Source organism: Pinus tabuliformis, chromosome J, assembly GCF_031772625.1.
Source record: "Pinus tabuliformis cultivar Carrire ecotype Pingquan chromosome J, CPIR1, whole genome shotgun sequence".
Taxonomy (NCBI): domain Eukaryota; kingdom Viridiplantae; phylum Streptophyta; class Pinopsida; order Pinales; family Pinaceae; genus Pinus; species Pinus tabuliformis.
In genome coordinates this window covers 1,423,257,593-1,423,277,923 of record NC_142295.1, presented here as the reverse complement: position 1 = coordinate 1,423,277,923, position 20,331 = coordinate 1,423,257,593, and the positions used below count along the sequence as shown (strand labels likewise).

General features: G+C 36.7%; 1 protein-coding gene across 1 annotated transcript; it reads right to left on the bottom strand.

The window, feature by feature from the left end:
* Positions 1–6,276: 6,276 nt before the first annotated feature.
* Positions 6,277–20,098, bottom strand: LOC149232685 (serine carboxypeptidase-like 34). The gene is made up of 10 exons (XM_089376547.1): positions 19,818–20,098; positions 19,578–19,685; positions 9,413–9,508; positions 9,204–9,296; positions 7,953–8,041; positions 7,573–7,812; positions 7,302–7,438; positions 6,996–7,091; positions 6,643–6,748; positions 6,277–6,549 (listed from the first exon to the last, which is right to left on the bottom strand). Exons 1-10 carry the CDS (start codon positions 20,089–20,091, stop codon positions 6,397–6,399), a joined length of 1,392 nt encoding a protein of 463 aa, XP_089232673.1. The 5' UTR covers positions 20,092–20,098; the 3' UTR covers positions 6,277–6,396.
* Between the last annotated feature and the right edge of the window lie 233 nt (positions 20,099–20,331).

Here is a 20,331-nt window from a genome sequence, read left to right as displayed (position 1 = left end):
ACAACACTTAGCGGATGAGTCCACACGAGTGCAATGGTTGTTACAGCAAGCTTTATGTGAAAGGTTTGTCTGATTTCCAGGGAGAGAGCCACCACTGGCGAGAGAGCTTTAGCAACATATACAACACATTTTCATTAACAGATTATGCATTACAACAAGTGAAATAAATTCAAGTGTTCAAAAAAGGTTAAATAAACATGCCTTACAAGTGTTCAAGATTAGTCTTACAACAGTTACAATACATGTGTGAAAATGTGTTGGCCTGTTAGCAGGCTTCTGAATTAAGAAAAAGTTCCAAGACACATCGTTACACCATACATCACTAACCCCATGCATGGGGCGTTAGAGCCACTACTTACTCCTCAAAGAAAATATTACATACTCTCTTGGCTATGTGGGAGGAGATGAGGTGAAAAGTCCTTTGCATGTACAAATGAGGGGGTATTTTGGCTATGTGGGAGGAGATGAGGTGAAAATTCCTTTGCTTGTACAAATGAGGTGGTATGTATAGCCAAGGGTGAAACTGACCCTTGTGGTTGTTCAACTACCCTCATGATTGTTTGACTTCCATGAATTTTCGACTTTACATGACACTTTGTACAACAAGTGGGTCTCATGGACTTCCACGTTACATTACATTGATTGACAACATGACCCACAGTAGGGATGTGGATGACATGACTCATGACATGACATGACATGACAGTGCTGGTACATTCATGCTACTGTTGAGGTGCGTGTCAAGCTGTAGTGCTGCTAGGTAATGGATGTCCTCATGGTGTGTCAGAGCTTCACCTCCGCATGGCAAAGTGCACAGAGTCTTTGATGGTTGTTAGTTCACTTGATGTTGCTTTGGCAAGATGGTCCTTACTTATATGTTGGAAGGCTTGACAGGTTCGTTCGTCCACGAAAGGTACATGTTCATCCATTCGTCCATCCGTGAGCACATCTTGCATGTTTTCTCATCTATCCATCCACGAACACATCTTTGAATGATCATTCATTCGCAAGCACATCTCTTCACATGCATTGTTTGTTCATCCATTGTTGAACTTGTCCTTCTGCATGTGCTCCCTTCATTCATCCCATTTGTCGCCATGCCATGTTTGTTGGTGTACCTGTACCAGCAGTCACTCATGACGAGACAATATCAACTCCAAAAGCCTCCTAGTTTACCATGACACATGATCATTTTGGATGCAGGTGACCGGGAGCAGCAGCAAGGTTGAGAGGCGGGATGATGGCTTCGGGCATTACTGATGAAAACTGTGCAAGAGTCACTCGGTGATGAAGATGGGAAATCTGAGCTGACAATGACTGTTCACAAGGTCTAGCTCGGTTGGAAGGCAAAATAGTGCAAATTTTTGGAGGAACATTCTTGGCTACAGGAAGGCAAGGTAGAAAAAATTTGTGCATTTTCCGAAACGAGCGGGAAGTGGGAGCTAGACAACAAAATTTGCGCAATTTCTTGGTGGAATAGGTCGGGCTGCAAGGAGGATTAGTAGACAGGATTTGCGCAATTTTCCAGGGGAACGGGCTGGGAGCTTGGCAGCCAAAACTACACAATTCTTAAGAGGGAACTGGTAGCCAGCTATTGGGTCACTGGCAATAGAAACTGTACAATTCCTAAAGGGGACTGGCAGTCAGCTATTGAGAGCTTGGAAGCAAGAACTGCGAAATTCTGGGAGGGAACTGGCAGTCTACTGCTGGGAGCTATTGGCGAGAGAAATTGTAATAAGGCTATGAGGTCGGCCTGCTAATAGTCTTTGTGCAATTTCTAAGTCGAGCATACTACTGGGTAGTACAAGGCCTACTCATGAAAACTACGTAAATTTTCTAGATGAGCAGCCGGTCGGCTGTTAGGAGGACTTGTTGGAAAAAATGCGCAATTTTCTGAGGGAGATAGGGACTGACACTGGGTGTCTGTCCGACCTGTCTATGCAATATTCCCAGCCAGCATAGTGGGCAAGGTTTTCATCCTCTGCACAATTTTTTAGGGGAATGAGTCTTGGGGTGGCTGCCGGGTCAAATCCTCTGTTTGACCAGCTAGAAGCTGATTGATTGCTTACAGGCAACGCAGCTTGAAATGACTTGCTTGGTGCTTCTACGTTGTTCTAGGTGACAGTCGATCGAGTCGATGGCAGGGTAATGGTCTGGCTATCAGAGGGGAGTTTGATCGTTGAAACTTCAAAAAAATGACTAAATGTGTGAATGAGTGAAAGATGCACATGTGATCTTGCAAACACACACCAGCATGACTTAACAACGAGGTGACCCAAACCATCCAGACAGACATGCTCAACATGACTAACCGACGGTGTGAGCGACAAGCACGACACTTGTGATTGATCGTTGATCAACTGTGATGATGCTTGTGCGATAATGAGTGTGACTCTGTATGTGAGTGCGACAGATGCTTTCATAACGAACACAACATGTACACACGAAGCGAAGACCTTGAGCATGACCAGAACATGGTCGCAAGCATGACTTCGATACCAACATGAAAAAACTTCGATGAAATGAAAAAGCAAGGCGGATGCAAAGACCCACATGGGCTCACAGAGTGAACCTGAGTGTGTGTAGTCATCAAGTGAAAATCTCAAAGGGAGGCTTTGAAGTTGGGTGCAGGACAAAATTTTCGAGGGTGGTTGTAGCCGCTACAATGCCCTCTTAAGTTGGTTATTCAATGATTATGGATTAGGGAAAGAAGGTATAACCTTAGAAGTTAAATTGCTTTATTTTCTAATTTAGATAACTTATGAAACCAAGCCCTACTAGAAGGGTTCTCTCTAAGGGGAAATCTTTCAATCATAAGATCAACAATGGAATGAAATAAAATAAAAAATCTTATTGAGAACCTCTGGGCTATAGCCTAACAAGGAGATTTAATGCTTGCCTCTAACCAAAAAGGGAGAAGTGCGAGAAATTACTCTATATGTCTCCTTCCAAGTGACAAAGTTGACTTTCAATGGATCGATGCTAATACCCTTATAGTTTGATTGAATTAGAACAATGTTTCCTTTGAAATTATATAGAATAGCCAAGGAAAAGAGACTTTGAGGTTTATAGTGGAGGTTCATGAAATTTATATTATGACAAAATGATCTCAACAAGTCACAATAATTTGGGAGGAGAGTGAGATCTCTATCTATAAAAAGGGATCTCAACATCCCTCCCCCTTTTTCTCCTTATCAAATCTCTAGGAAACTTCAAAATAAGTTAACTTGTCATCAATAATAGATTTCGATACTAAGTCATTATAAACTAGTTTGATTTAAATTATTTAAAAGCATTAAGGAAGGTTGACATACAACTTAGAGAGGCTTGAATTACTTGAACAGAGGGTCAATATGCTTTAGAAGTCCAACATTACCTTGATATTTATTGCTTTAATTGACTTGGAGGAAAATTCGACAACCAAAGGAGCCCCAATGTCTTCAATTATAGCTTAATGTTCACTTGGAATCGACTTTTGACCCATGTAGTGGCTACATAAAATGTGGATGACTCCTTCTTTTGCCCCAACCTTAGCTTGCTTTCATGATTTAAGGATTCTTTCATCGTCCAAAAGTCTTTGATACACTAGGATTTTCTTTTTAACACTTCCACATCACTTGAGTGATTTCCATATCACCCAAAATTATCACCATAATTGACATAGGAGAATTCATCCCCCACTGATAATGAAATAATTCTTGAAAATACGCATTAAAGAAGAAATGTTGGGTGCTTTGACTTGGAGATGACTTGCCTTACCTAGGAGAGTGCAATGAACATCTTTCCTTACCTTTGATAATTTGACATGATGCCTTGTGGAGTGAAAAGTCATTGTGAATTGTTATATTTTGATGAAAAATGGTGGACATAGCCAAAGAGGTGTGCATACGTAAGGAAAGTGGTCCATGTGGGGAATAAAAGATAGGTGCACTAAGACAATGATGAGATGGGTGTTTCCAACCTTACATAGTGTGGTCACCTTTATAGGGCTAATAAAACAAGTGTCCCAATAAGTCATGTGTCCTAATAGATCCACCTTTGTGATGCCCAAATATTATCTCAAGACATAGGAATTTCCATCAAGGTAGGGTGTTACCACCCACTAGGGAGGTGTTAGTAGAGTCATAGAACCAAGCACCATGCACATGAGATTAAGAGGACTAGTCATGATTTTCCACATAGGGGGAATTAGGATACACTTTTACACCTCATTCCACATGACATATAGAGCTATAAGATTTCATATGTGTCGGCTTACATATTGCATGGTCTTGTTTCAAAAAAAATTGGGTACCCTTGCCAAAAGTGGGATAACAACTCCAAAATAAAATAGTACATAAAGTGAGACATACTTAGCTATATTAGCTCTTAATCCATAAAAACCTTGTTGGTACAAACACAATTTTTCCAACTCTACGTTATCATAATACAACTCCATCAACAACACTAGGTCTCGCAAACTATTTCCTCATGAGCTACCAAGCCACTTCTTTTATAATCCATTTAAAGTATCATGTTCCCAAGATTTAAAATTTGGTGGTGAATATACAAGTATTCAAAACAAGGTATAAGTGAGAGTTACCCATATACCCATGTTAACTTTTGAGGTTATATCACAAGTCTTTTCCTATTTCTCAAGCTCAGTGGGCATTAGGAATAGATAGTCAGCTTCATTGGGACATGAACCTTTCTCAAATTTCCACTTGTAATAGGTTAGACCATCCAAAAAACTAATAAACCTATAACATCATCATTATAATAGCTATAAATCATCTTGTACATCTATACATCATAACAAAACATGCATGTATGGTAAACATATATCTTAACAACACATCCAACATGTACGTGTAGCATAAAAAAGATCTCCAACATTAATATAAATAATAACAAAGCATTCCTTTTATATATATATACATATATATCAAAAAATAAATAAATTATCCAACATTAACTAATCATATACATATAATCCTAATTCATATAATCATATACATATAATCCTAATTCATATAATATAAAATATCTCAAGCATAAACATAGTCCACATTCATATAACATACCATATCCATCTAATAAAACACGTATATCATAACTGGACACTATCTAATAAAACATGTATATCATAACTAGACACTTGGACATAATCATAATTCATATGGCATTAAATATTTATCTAACAAAACATCAACCATCAATATCTACAACATCAAACGCATTAACACTTGTTAGCCAATAAATATATACTATTACTAAAATTACATAACTATTATTAAAAACATTTAATGTTAATTACTAATGCAACATTGGAGGTATTTTTGGCTCCAATCCTTTGTAGCTGTGTAGATCTATCAACATATTAAGGATTAATCGCATAATAAACTAGAAATAATATATATATATAAAGCAGGCCAGGGATTACCTCCAGAATTATAAAACACAGTATAAGGAAAGAGTATTCAACCAAAGGAAATAGATCACTGGTTATGATAGTCGAATTCTAGACAGCCAATAACGAAGGGAAGATGAACCATCATCCAGAGAGATCATACTCAATAACCGTTGGCCAAAAATATTGAGTAAATGATACATGAAAGAGTCCATCACAATCAACTAGAACCCTACTTCCAATCGTCCTGATCAGCGAAAAGTTTCAGCTTTATCTGACTTCATGATTAAAAACTTTGTATACTCCAAGAATGCATATTTACAATAATTCTACTTTGCAAAAACATAAGCAAAAGAACGAAAACAAACTCTGGAAAAAAAAGTAAAGGGCGGAATTTTCATTATAACATGATTTTAACACCGGTATAAATTTATTTTAAATATGGATTTAATATGAATGGAGTATATATTATTTAAAATATTTTTTTTAGATTTTTAAAATTTTGTATTCTGTTTTATATAAGCAAAATTTTAATTTTGATAATGAATGTACTGCCTATAGAATAAGTCTCTCACGAAAAAGTCTCCGCTCAATAATGTTAATAAACCTTTAGTCTCAATGATATTAATAATGTGTACAAACAAATAGATAAGAATTTAGGGACCAAATACCATTGTCCACCACTGGGATATATCAATAAGATTCCTACTTGCAATGAAAGAAATTTACCAGCAGATCTCAATTTATGATTGAATCCATACACCCTTTGACAAAGTAAACAGATCTCAATTTATCATTGAATCCATACACCCTTTGACAAAGTAAAGGTATTGCGATGGTGTAATACTTTATTTCGAGTTCAAACTTCGCATCTAATTAGGCAACACAGATGCTATAGATTTGACAAATAATAGTTATGCTGCATTCCGTATCTGTTTTATTAATAGATATAAGGAGAACTTGCAACCAGAGAATTAGAAGCAAACCCATCCTGTGGGTTTGGCTATTTATGGTTCACTTGATTTGGGTAGAGGCGAATCACTGAGGAAATGCTTGAACACTCCGAGAGCAGGTTTAGGAGTGAACATTGGCACCTGATGTCCTGCTCCTCGGACCGTGAGAAACATAAGCCCCTCATAACCAATGGTCCATCCTCCCACCTGTGATCAGTCATCTTAACCACAGTTAAAAGCCGTGCAAGATATATTGCAGGCAAATTAGAGTTTCGCAGAAAGGTAGGGCCTTGCATTTACCTGCTGGCTGTTATACCAAACACTCCATTCATCTTTTATGGTAAGCCCAAGGGCATTTAAGCTGTACCGTGTTGAAGTTACAGGAACACACCCGTCGGTGTCACCACTGCAAAAGATTCATTCAATTCGAGTTATAAACCAGTTGTCCTAATCTAGGGTTAAGAAAAAGTCATTTTAGTTTATTATATATTTTAATTGTTCTTTTTTTCTATTAAAAAATAAAATGTGTGAAGATCTAATCCTAGTAATGGAATTTCTATTTCAGACAGAATTTATTTCGCTGACCATTTTAGAAAATCTCTTTTACCAGTTAATTTTAGAAATGCTTAAAATACAGAAAGTTTAATAAATACCTATACACCCATATTCTTAAACCAGCCTTGATAAGCTTCCGGAAAATAGGCAGAATAGAGGAAGCAGAGTCATTCCAGTTTTGGAAAACTACGTCACTGTATATGTATGAAGAAAATTCCATTAGAATGAAAGTTATAATGATGATAATAATAATAACAAGTATATGAATAACACTAGCATATAAAGTAATTACTGTTTAATATTAGATTTATATAATATAATTATATCGTTTTTGAAAATATAGTGTATTACTTTATTTATATATTTACAATTGTTTTTATTAGAAACGACAATTCTATTGTTACCTGCAGAGTGCCCACGGGTAAGGAATTTGGGTTGTATTTGCATGCAACGCTTTCTGCACATCAGCTCTGTTGAAATATACGCCTACATATACTTCGTCGCAGGGATCATAACCATAACGTAACTTAGGCCACAGCGCCTACGTTGAAGAAAATCACCATGCATGCATGCATATAGTTAGAGGAGAAGTGACAATGAATTAAGTGAAGCATGAACAATGAAGGACCTTCATCCTTACCACAGAAATGTAATGAAAAGCCGTGTCTTACGTACATGTTTTGGAAGGAAATTTGAGGATTGCTGCTGCAAACAGACAGGCGTGTACAAATTGTAAATACTGATATCGGCGTACGCTGCAGACAATCCATTACCGCACAATGTTTGGTTGCCTGTCTTTGAATTGCACGAGTTCTTTAGGCTGTGGTACTCTTCGTCTGCAATAACTGCGTGACTCCATGCATAGTCTACCATACCATTGGTGTCGTGATCATTATCTATCACTGCATTTCCTACCTTCAATACCGAGTTACAGTAAATTTTGATCAGATAATTTGTTAAAGAGACCGATCGCGAAGAAAAACAATGTTGAAATGCTTATGAAATATCAAACATGCTGATATAATTATGTAAAGTAAAAAAGCTAAGATGTTTACCATGAAGCCTTTGAGATTAATGACGTTGTCCTTGTTTGTGCCGTTGTTGCGATCAAATATCACCTCTGCAAGCTGCGGGACAAAATGTCCTGATACAGAATCACAATGTCAGAAAATCCATTTTATTAGCTAACGTTCAACCTCATCATGTAACTGTTATATTCAATATTTAGATACTTGGAACTCTTTTCAAATAAATTAAAGTAGAGATCATTGATGCTCTTTGCATTTGGAGATATGTATGGTAATGGTGAAGATATTTTAGCAAAATTAAAAAAAATCAAAATTAATGTGTATTTATATATGAGATTTTTCTATTTAATAGTATGGAAATTTAGGTTCATGAATGACATTTCTTAAATTTATCTGGGCTCTTAACTCTTTTATCATGGCTTTGTAGTTATAGGTTAATTTTTTTTTTTAAATAATTTTATACAACTTGCCTAAAATGAAGTTAATCATAATAGTCCTATAATTGGAAAGAATTCTTTAATCTCCACCTTTAAACATAGGCACAGTGAGAAGTTGCATCCACTGCTTAGAGAAGTCTTGCTTCAATGGGAAATTGAAGAGGTTGTACATGTAAGGGGTGAGGAAAACTCTCTCATCCTTATCTTTCCCATTAGATAGCTACATAAACTCCAAATGAATGTCTTCTAGCTAAATATACCATCCTCTATAAAGACATTCAAATTGGTATGGTTAGAATTAGGCACTTCATATAAGTTTTTGACATAGGAATTACAGTTCTGGAAAGAAATTAGAATATTTTCTTTAATTTTAAGAATTGCAATTTTACTATAAAACTTTTTAAAATTTAAAATTAACTGCTCTTACTATTTATATAATACTTTTTCTTTTCTTTTCAATAATTTTTTAATAATTTTATTTTATTAAAATTTAAATATATATTTAAAAAATCCCTCAATGTTTTTCTAACCATTTCACAATTATTATTATGATATGTACAGGATTGATAATTTGATATAATAAATTGATAGAGACCTTGATAACAATTTTCAATATTATATTTATAAGTTAAAAAAATACATTAAACATTTTGTAAATATTCTATTAAATTATTTTCCATGATAATTAGTTTAAAGAGTGTGAAAAAGTAATTTAAAAAAATATTTATTAAATAATTAAATTTTTAAATATTAATTATTTTTATAAATAAATAAATAAATCTATATTAACACATTAAAATATAAATATATATAAATTTATAATTCAAATTCTCCAAATTACCTCCGTAACTCTCGCCTGTGATGTAAAACTCTCGAGACTTGTACGCTGGAAACCTTTCCAACCAATTTAGCAAAAACACGTAATTGTCCTCCGCTGCAAGTTCAATTCCACTACACCTTTATTCAACGCTTAATACACGTACTATGCTTAACACCTACGACTCAAAATCTTCATGTGAAATGAAAGCAGCATGAACGCTCAAATGTTACCTGTAATTGTGTCCCCTCGATTCTTCAATTCGGAGGATGTATTTGTATACGAAAAGCCAACTCCAACAGGTGACTCCAAGAATAACATGTTTGCCTCTGAAGAATACCATATCGAAAAACGTGTAAGGCTTTCGACCAATTCACACGTCTCGCATTTAAATATGTTCTTTTAATTCTTATATTTCAATGTAGGAAAGTGTTTGCAAACTTAAAGTTAGAGTGTATCAGGGTGTAAGTTCATATATATTATTATTTAGAGAAAATTGGGTTATAAAAATAATTTATTTGTGAATGATAATGCAAAGACTTTTGCCAAGTATTTTTAAATCAATCTATATTATTTTATAATTAAATGAAAACGAACTTTAAAAATAAGAATAAAACTCTAAACTAATCGTGAATCATTTTAAAATCATATTCTAAAATCAGAAAACTGTTTCAACAGAGGAATAACAACAACTAGATATCAAATAAGCCTTCCTTCGATTCATTTTAGCAATATTAGCCACCAGATATCAAGTAACCTTCCGTTCTAATAACCTTCCGTTCTCGTAATACTTGCATCTGCGCTGTAGATAGAAAGTTCATATGCTAAAACCCAGTTACAATGTAACCATTTTAGAAAATTATCTCAAAGTTATTATCTCAATAAGGTCTTTAATCAATTTTGGAATTAATGGTTTTCAAAATAATAATATTCATAATAAAATATATAATTTATAATAAAATAAAACCTCCAAAATAAAGTAGAAGAAAATTTAATTATTTAAATTTTTTATAATAAAGTTTCAGGTAATAAAGCTATAAATAAATATATATTGTGAATAGTGATACAAAAAACTTATTATATATAATTATCAAAGTAAGATAAATAATGGGGACGAGCGATGAGAGGAGAAAGTGCCGGTTAGGGTTTGAAAGCCTAGGGTTTTCAGAGCCTCAGGTGGACGCGAGCTGACGATGGGGAAATAGCAGAAGGGTTAAGCGAGAGCAGGATTTAATCTTTGCGAGGTTAAAATACGAAGAAAGAGTGAAATAAAGATAGTCAGGACTGAAGGAACTCATGGAAGGAAAACAGGGGAGGGGAGAGATCCCCTCCTTTAAGAATGTAATAGCAGGCGAAGCAAGCAGGAGCGGACTGCAAGGGGCTTAGAAGGAGAATAGCGGAGATGCGTCAGTGTTGGGGAAACGATGGCAATCAAAAATTGGAGGCAGATGTTTACCTAGAGCACAGAAGAGACCAAGGTACGTAATACCAAATAATAAACTCGAAGACCATAGATGCTATATGAGAGACCATGCTTTGATTTGCAAGTTTGTTGGTTTTTGGCCATCTGAAAAGGATTTAACAAGATGGATACAACAAAGATGGAAGCCAAAAAGGCATATAGATTTAAAACTGGGAGCAAAAGGTTTTTTTACAGTCATTTTTGCAAACCTAGAAGATAAGGAAAGAACCTTTGAAGAAGGGCCATACTTTATGAATAAAGTGGGCTTATTCATGAGGCATTGGAAGGATAAGTATAACCCGGATAATGAGAGATTGTTAGCAGCACCCATCTGGGTCAGATTATTCGGATTACCAATGGAGTTCTGGGACCCTGATATTCTGGAAGGGATTGGTAATTCAATCGGAAATTTTGTTAAGGTTGTTGAGTCAACAAAGAGGGGAAAATATACTTCGTACGCAAGGATATGCGTTTACATGAATATAGCAAAGCCACTGCCAGAGTATATAGAGCTAGAATACCATGACGAAATATGGCAGCAACCAATCGATTATGAGCACACTCCCTTCAGGTGTAGAAGATGCCATGAGTATGGACATCTATACAGGCAATGCCCACTAAACAAAGAAACGGAAATAACAAGGACACAGATTGAAGAACAAAGGAGAACAAAAGGAGCGGATACCAGGGATGAGGGCTTTCAGGAGGTCCAAAGGAAAAAAAAACCAGGCAAGGAAGGAATAAGGATCCAACAGAAGGGGAAATCTATAGTAGTCGAAAACCAAAACAAGTTTCAGGTCCTCCAGGTGGAGGAAGACGAAAACGAGGGAGAAAGGAAAGAACATGAAGATAATGAGAATGAACCAATGGAAATTATAAAAGAGACAAAAGAACAGGGCATAACTCAGAACAGGGAGATGGAAGAAGAGATGGGAGAAAGTCAGGGGAATACAACAGAGCAAATGCAGATGGGAACAGACTCTCAAAAGGATAATGGGAACGAAGAAGAAAGAATTATGAAGAAATTGCTTCAGGAATGGAAAAATTTAGATGAGAGATTTATCCCGGAAAAACAGAAACAATTATACAAAGAAACATTCCAGAAATATAAGGAGAAGAAAGGTAGCTCATCAGAGATTCAAATGGATCAAGCAAGGACGCAAGAGAACCAGAGCTTGGGAATGGATGGTACTGGCAAGGGGGGCAGAACATACAAGCAGTTGGAGAAATATTGGTAAATTTAGGAAGGGTTATACCTCTATCAGAGGTATTTCAACAACCACCAAAGAAGTTATAAATGATAGTCACGAGCTGGAATATCAGAGGGCTAAATAGTAAGGGTAAGCAGAAGTACTTAAAGGAAAGACTGAAGAAAGATAAACTGTGCATAATGATAATCCAGGAAACGAAAATTAGGCGTCAACAGATGATAGAAATTATGAAAAGAAATAAACTACAATATGAGGTAATGGCTCAAGATGCGGATGGAATAGCAGGGGGTCTGGCAATCCTTTGGAACCCTAAGGAGGCATTATTTGAAAATTGGATCAGATTCCCCAGAATCCTCACATGCCTATTCAGATTGATAGGATCAGAGGAGCGAATACTCATTTCAGGAGTCTATGGACCACATATCCCAAGAGAACGGAAGAACTTTCTCAAGGATATGCAAGCTATTAGAAGAATTCTCCGTGGAACACTGTGGATAGTAGGAGGAGATTTTAATATGATTAGAACGATAGACAAAAAGAAAGGTGGCTTAAGGAGATCGGATCAGAACATGGAGGAGTTTAATGAGATGATCACAGAACAGAGGCTGGTGGATATACCTACAACTAATGGAGTACACACATGGAACAATAGGAGGGGAGGAAGAAATCAAATTGCTTCTAGATTAGACAGGTTCCCTCTATCTGAACAAATTTTGAACCGGGATGTGTTTATAGAAGCTAAAATTATGCCGGCTTTAGGCTCGGACCACTGGCCGATCAGATTGGAAATCGATATCAAGAAGAACACTGGTAAGAAACCATTCAGATTCGAGGCATTTTGGCTTAGAAACCCTCAATTCTTACACAAAATAGAAGAATGGTGGACCCAGAGTAAAGTGAAAGGGAACGCGAAGATGCATACTATCCATCCGAAACTCAAAGAACTCAAAGGGAAAATAAAAAATGGAATAAGGAAGAGTTTGGGAACATCATGGAGGAAAAACAAAAATTAAGGAAAGAAATGGAGGAAATACAACAAAAAATAATTCTAGAAGGGAGGGATGAGGAAAGAAGCAAAGAAGAAGGAAGAATAATAGGCCAACTTGAAGAAAGAAAGAAACAGGAAGAGATTTTGTGGACACAAAAATCTAGGATAAACTGGTTACGCGAAGGAGAAAGAAACACTAGGTTTTTCCATCAAGCAATGATCCAGCACAGACAAAGGAACAGAATCTTCACCATTAAAAATGCAGAGGGGGAAATGATAGTAGAACAAGAAACAATTGAGAATATATTGGTGGAACACCACAGAGATACTCACAGAACCACAAAAAGATCGGGGATTAGCCATAGAATTCATTTGTAAGGAAATTCCTAAAATAATAACAGATGAGCAGAATAAATCTTTGATGAGGGCAATTACTTTAGAAGAGGTGGAAGAAATTGTGATGGATATGAGTAAGAACAAAGTTCCAGGACCTGATGGATATACCGTGGAGTTTTATCAGGTAGGATGGCACTTTCCTGGCAAAGAAGTCTTGGAGGCAGTAGAGGAATCACGAATGAAGCAAAAGGTATGGCCAAGTATCAATTTGACCTTTATCACCCTGATCCCTAAGAGTGATAATTTAGAAAATGCTCAAGGTTTTCGCCGAATAGCCCTATGCAATGTCATATATAAAATCTTAGCCACTCTGATAGCAAAAAGATTAAAGCCTCTACTTCCGAATATAATTTCACCAGAGCAAACTGGATTTGTGGAGGGGCGAAAAATTCTTGATGGGTTAGTAGTATCACAGGAAATGTACACTCACTAAAACAAAAAAAGCAGAAAGGAATGATGATGAAGCTAGACTTGTCAAAAGCCTATGGTCGTTTAAGCTGGAAATACCTCAGAGCGGTTCTTGGAGCCTATGGTTTTAGCAGCAGGTGGATAGAGTGGGTATACAGCATGATATCGACCCCGAACTTCTCAATATTATTAAATGGGGTTCCTACGGCAACCTTTAGAGCTACTAGAGGAATTAGGCAAGGGGATCCTATTTCTCCATTCCTATTCATAATGGCAGCAGAAGGTCTCGGAAGATACTTCAAAAAAGAGTTGAGGGAAAAGAAAATCAAAGGCTTAAAGCTGTGGGAAAACAACTTGTCTATCACTCACCAGCAGTTTTTTGATGATATTATGCTATTCTGTGAGGTCTCAGTAAAAGAGGTGATGAACATTAAAATAATATTGGATTTGTTTATGGAAGCATTGGGTATGGAGATTAACAAAGAAAAATCATGCACCTTCATATTCAATACTCCAAAATCAATCAAGGCTCATCTGACCAGAACTTTAGGATTCAGGCAGGGGGAACTTCCTACAAAGTACCTGGGGAATCAGCTAGATACAAATCCCACACGAATGAAAAACTGGCAGAATACTCTAGAAAAAATAAAGAACAAATTGGCAAGCTAGTCATTCAGATCTCTGAAAATTGCTAGCAGAATTGTCCTTCTGAAATCTGTCCTTCAAGCGATACGTATTTACTCCTTATCCATTATGGCAGCCCCCAAAGGGGTTTGCACAAAAATGAAAGAAATATTTGGAAAATTTATTTTGGGAGGTCCAAGTCAACAAAGGAAATGGGCTCTGGTCTTGTGGGAAAATATAATGAAAAGAAAAGAGGAAGGGGGTCTAGGCCTGAGAGACCCAAAGACGTTAAATAAGGTGCTTGGAGCAAAACTATGGTGGTGGTGGATGCAAGGGGGAAATGATCTATGGAAGAGAATCTGGACTCAGAAATATAATATGCCTGCAACAACGGCAGAAAGACTGAGAGTTGAAGAAATCCCAAAAGGATCTTCAATCTGGGAATTGGCAAGTCAGAATAGGCATATAGTAAATAATCATGCTTTCTGGGAAATACGCGAAGGAAGCAGTGCTAGATTCTGGGAGGAGAGGTGGCAGCAAAGAGATAAATTGATCAAGATACAAACTCTGTAAGAAGTACAACAAAAAGTGATCAGGGCAGGACGGGAATATGTGAGAGATTATTGGAAAGAAGGAGAAACCAATGAAATATGGAGAGTATGGAGAAATCCAGAAGAATGGGACGAAGACACAAATCAAGAGCTGGGGAAAATATATACCAAAGAGTTAGAATCGAGGAAGATAAAAGCGAGATCACGGGTGGATATTCTCAGATGGGGAAAAGCAATGAAAGGAACCTTTACAGTAAAAGAAACCTACTATTTGACAAGGTATCAAGAAAGTGAGGAAGAAACTACAGATTTGAGAATTATTTGGGAAAGCAAGTGGTGGCCGAAGATAACAATATTTGCATGGTTAGTGAGAAAAGAACGAATCCTAACATGGGACAAAACCCAGAAAAGGGGTTTCTATGGACCATCGAGATGTAGTCTCTGTAACAAAGGAATTGAAACCCAGGAGCATATACTGAATAATTGTCGATTCGCCCGAAATCTATGGGAGTAGATTAGAACACTCTTTGGCAAGTCAAATAGAGACCACAACAACATTAAAAATACCATATTGCAATGGGGCAAAGGACAATTCTCCTATAAGGTGGTGAGGAGAATTTGGAAATTGTCAGTAGGTTTTGTGATATGGTCTATGTGGAAGGAACATAATAGAAGGATCTTTCGGGATAAAAGCAACCAACTTGCAAGAATTTGGGAGGAAATTTGTAAATCTATAAAAGAAACTGTTTTGACTGAGGCCTAGGATGAGGAGGATTTGAAAACAAACCAGGAGGAAAGGACAATAGTATCTAAATTAAATTTTGGATATGACATGATCTATCCCAGAAAGGAGAATCGGCAGAGAACTCAAATTCAGAGTCCTAACCAGTTTAGATACCCTGGAGCGAATTTCATCAAGCTGAACTTTGATGGGGCTTCCAAAGGAAACCCAGGACCGGCAGGCTTTGGGGGAATCTTTAGGGACAGTGAGGAAAACACAAGATGGGTGTATGCGGAATGGGGAGGAGAAATGACTAACAACGAAGCAGAGTTATGGGCAGTGCATCAAGGATTAAGGATAGCAGTGAGGAACAGATACATGAATTTGGAGATAGAAGGCGACTCGCAGGTAACAATAGAAATGCCCCGTAAACTAAATGATGGGAGGACCTGGGAGCAGGTTGCTAGGAGCTGGAGGACAGCTGGGATTATCCAAGATGTGGCAGAATTACTAAAGAGAATAGATTACAAAATTATTAACCACGTTAGACGAAAAGGAAACAAGGCAGCAGACCTTTTGACTAACTAGGGGAGTGAGGATGCGGATAGAAGAGTGGACAACAACTGGACTACAATAGAGAATAACCCGATATGGGCAGAGCTTAAAAACATAATCACCCAAGACCATAATGAATTTGCAACCAGATAAAGACGACAACAAGCAACTCTTGATCGGGATGTTAATGGCGGCGTACAGGATAATAAATGCAGAGCAGGTAAGGGAGCACGACATAGCAAGAGAGTTTCAGGTAATGATGATCAAGGACAAGTGGCTCACCGTAAGGGATATCATCTCAAGGCAAGCGGATGATAGAATTACGAGGGAGGAGGATGGAAATGTTAGGATGTTAGAGATTGGACAAGAGTATGATAGTACGGAGAGAAGGAGAAGAGAGGCTAGTAGGGAGGTAGATAATAAGCAGCAAAAGAAGAAGGTAAATAAAATAGAAAGTAGGTGGAGGAGACGGCGACATAAGAAAGGTTCATGCAGCCGGTTGAGGCAAATTCGTATTGAAGTGTCGAAGACAGAGCGAAAAAACAAGGAGGCCAGGGACCTGGAAGGGAGAACAGCAGTGCAAAGGAAGTCGAAAAAACGAAGAGCCAACACGGCAGAGGAGAAAAGAATGGCTACGAGGAGATGGATGAGGAGTGATGAAGAAGGAGGAAACCGAGGTCAAGGAGACAAAGAAAAAAGGGAAAGGAATAATGGAAGAAGCCACAGCTAAGGAAATCCTCACGGTTCAAGACGACTCAGAGGAAGATGTTGAAATGTTTGACTCGGATGGAGAGGAAGGAGAACCAAGGCACGTATGGACAAGCCGGGTGGCAGAGGCAGGGAGGTTTAATGTCCAGGGTAGCAGGGAAGAAGATGCCTGGGGTAACCAGGAACAAGAAGGAGAAGGGGTATTCGGAAGTCCATCAGGAGAGAAAATAAGGAGAGGCAGAGGATGTTATAGGAGAAGGGGAGGTGCAGGAGGGAGACGCGGGCAATGCAGAAGAGGGGGAAAAGGAGGGGCTGGAAACAGGGAAGAACACGCAACAGGATCAGTTAGGAAAACAAGTAAATCCATAGGGAAGAAAGTCGAGTTCGCCGAACGGGCCTACTGTGAAAACACTAACCAAAATATTAGAAAGATTATTTAGCAGCTAGAAGAGGAGGCAATTCAGGGTCAATCAGACTCAGAATTGGAAGAATGGGAATATCTCCTCCTGGATCCAGGCAACACGCGAGGACGCATGACATTATATAAGAAGGCCCTTCATGTCTACTGGATCATGAAGAGACTGCTAGTTAAGGCAATGGAACAAGTAGCCATGGAAATGGCTGAATTATCTGAGGGAATTCCAAATCTGAAAAAGGAGTTACGGAACATTCAAATCACCTTGTTAATGCAGGATAAGAAGATGGAAGAAATACAGCAGCAGTTAAAAACCAGCAGTCCCAGTATCAAGAAAGAGATGGAGCAGCAGGCAGGCACAACGGACCAGCAGATGAAGACATGTTAATTAGAGGTTTTTAAAAATCTTTTTGAATTATAGTTATTTAACTGTAGCTTCTTTTTGTAATACATAATGCAGACAAGAAACTATGATAATCTCTATGAATGTTTAGTTTATAAAGCATGGACAGACGGAATCAGAACCTTCTATTTTGGATGGCCATTAAAAACTTAAGGTGGCCAATAAACTCGGTTTCCCCTCGGGGCGGGTTGAGGTCACCACGATTATGTAGTGGTTTCAATTCGAATTAATAGAAAAAGAAGGTCTCTCCCTAGCTTACAAAAAAAAAAAATTATTATATATAATTAAAATTAAAATTAATAATCAATTATAGGAAAAAAATATAATTATATTAAAATTATTTATTAAATATTAAAATTTAAGTAAAATTAAGATAGATGGATCTTAACTTCATATTTTTGTATAGAGAGAAATTTAATTCTTTAAAATCTACAATTTCCAAAAAAAAAAAAGTTAACTTAAAAATTTTGATTTTTTTTATATCTAATAAATTTAAATTTAATATATATATATACAAGCGCTTAAGTAATGAAATTATTTATTTATGAATAATATTGAAGTATGTTATTGGTTATTAATATATTTTTAAATATCATGTTTCAATTTTATATTTAGCACAAAAGGAATTATCACAATTTCTTCATATCTTGTCTTTTATTGTAATAAATTAATATACTTATTTTTTAATTGCACATATATTAGTAATATGATGAATTAAAAGTGATCAAATATATGAAGATGCAATCATTTCTTATATTTATATTTAGCACTCTAAAAAGGGTTTCAATGTCTAAAAAATTGATTTCCCTCGAGACATGATAGATTCAAAATTAGAAGAAAACTACACTACCTGTTATATACATAAAAATAAGGAGCCTTGGGAGTAGACCACGGCCGAGTCTCACTCTTAATCTCATGAGAGTTAGTTATAATCGTAATGATGTTCATTTTCTTCTTAGTGCTAGTCAAGAGAGAGATAATTCTGGCTATAAGGGTGGAGTTGATCACCTCCTTATAGTACCTTAGCTTCCTTTTACCTTAGGCTCCTTAGCATCCCACATCTTGTCCTTAAAACTAGAGGTAATAGTATCTTTGATATTGTCCTTACTTCCCATGATGATCTCCTCTCTAATCCCCCAAAGGTTGAGCCAAGACAACAACACTTGAGGCAGACATGGGGGTTTTGACTAAAGTTAGAAGCAATTTTTGGGAGCCTCTTGGATTCCATATTGTGAAGTTTTTTCTTATACATCACTTCGATCAAGAGGATAAGATAGGGAATATTCTCCTTGATCTTGGGTTATAGGTTACTAATTGCTTTTGGATAATGTCAATCTTTCTCCATCACTCCTTAAATATACTTTATATCCTTATTTTATATATATGTATATATATATATATGACTACTTTATATATAATTAAATATTAAAATAATTTTTAATTATTTTATATATATATGTATATATATATATATATGACTACTTTATATATAATTAAATATTAAAATAATTTAATTAAAATAAATATTGAAATTTTTATTTATTTATTTTTATATAATAAAAAAACAAGTATCTTCACATATCTAAAACCTTAATAGAAGTAATATCCTAATAAATACACACCACCAAACCATCTTTTATATGTTTTTGTAAGAAAAATAAAGTTTATATCAAATATTAACCATCATCTTTATTTCCATACAAAAGTCATTAAAAATAAAATAAAAAAATCTTCGCAAAATAAAAATAAATAAAATAAAACAATAATATGGTTTGCTATGTGAAAAGTGAAAAGTATTACTATGCTGGGCTGCTGCACTTCTATAACAAAGTCTCATTCAGAAAATGCTTGGCAGCACAGATGTAAGTTATAACCAGCATTCTGGTCAGTAGCGTAAGGCCGAAAGTTAAGTCCCTGACCAGTACTGTAAGTAATTGGAAGAGAAGGATGAATAACCTTTATTCCAAGAATACTCGTTTAGGCGAAGCTGCGATGTATTCTTCTCTACCAAAAATGGCCCCAATTCCAGTGCCTCTCCGCCTCCGACTGATGAACAGCCTGGTCCTGAATTTCAATGTTATATATACAACACAGGCCGTTACTTCGTGACTATTCTTACTATGTTTCCATTAACACGCCAGGGAAAAATGCATGGTATATATATAATTATATATATGAAGAGAGTAAGTAATATACCTCCAGTGAGCCAGAGAACAAGAGGTTTTTGCGACGCGTTTTGAGTTGCTTCAAAGAACCAATAAAACAGAGCCCTGCCGCTCTCTTTGTTGACAGTCACATATCCCGCATAATGAGAGAAATCCACTGGCGGCTGCCCAGGAAGATGAACAATTCTATCGGCTTCTGCTTGCGTGAGTCTGCCATTATCCCCCGCACACTGCCAGAACAGCAATGCCAGAGCTAAAATGCATACCCATTGACGGGAAGACGAATAAGAAACGGCCAGCGCCATGACTGCACAACACACCAAAAAATGCGAGGCAGGTGGGAGTGAGAAGGCATGGGAAGTGAGGCGTATTTATAAGGCAAGGGAAACGAGGCGTATTTATAACGCACGGGAAACCAGATCCCGGTACGTGGGTGACCGTCACAGCAACGTCAGATCCACATTGCCCACTCTTCGCCCGTGGAACTTTTACGAGTAGTTTCCCTTATCTGCCAGTAGTGATCTTTTGCCTTCAATTTAGAGTTA

Excerpts from the sequence above, each read along its gene's own strand:
- LOC149232685 (XM_089376547.1), bottom strand. The coding sequence starts at position 20,091 with ATGGCGCTGGCCGTTTCTTATTCGTCTTCCCGTCAATGGGTATGCATT. Across the intron at positions 19,686-19,817 it reads TGTTCTCTGGCTCACTGGAG|GACCAGGCTGTTCATCAGTC; the intron begins GTATATTACTTA and ends ATTGAAATTCAG. Across the intron at positions 9,509-19,577 it reads CGAGTATTCTTGGAATAAAG|AGGCAAACATGTTATTCTTG; the intron begins GTTATTCATCCT and ends GGTATTCTTCAG.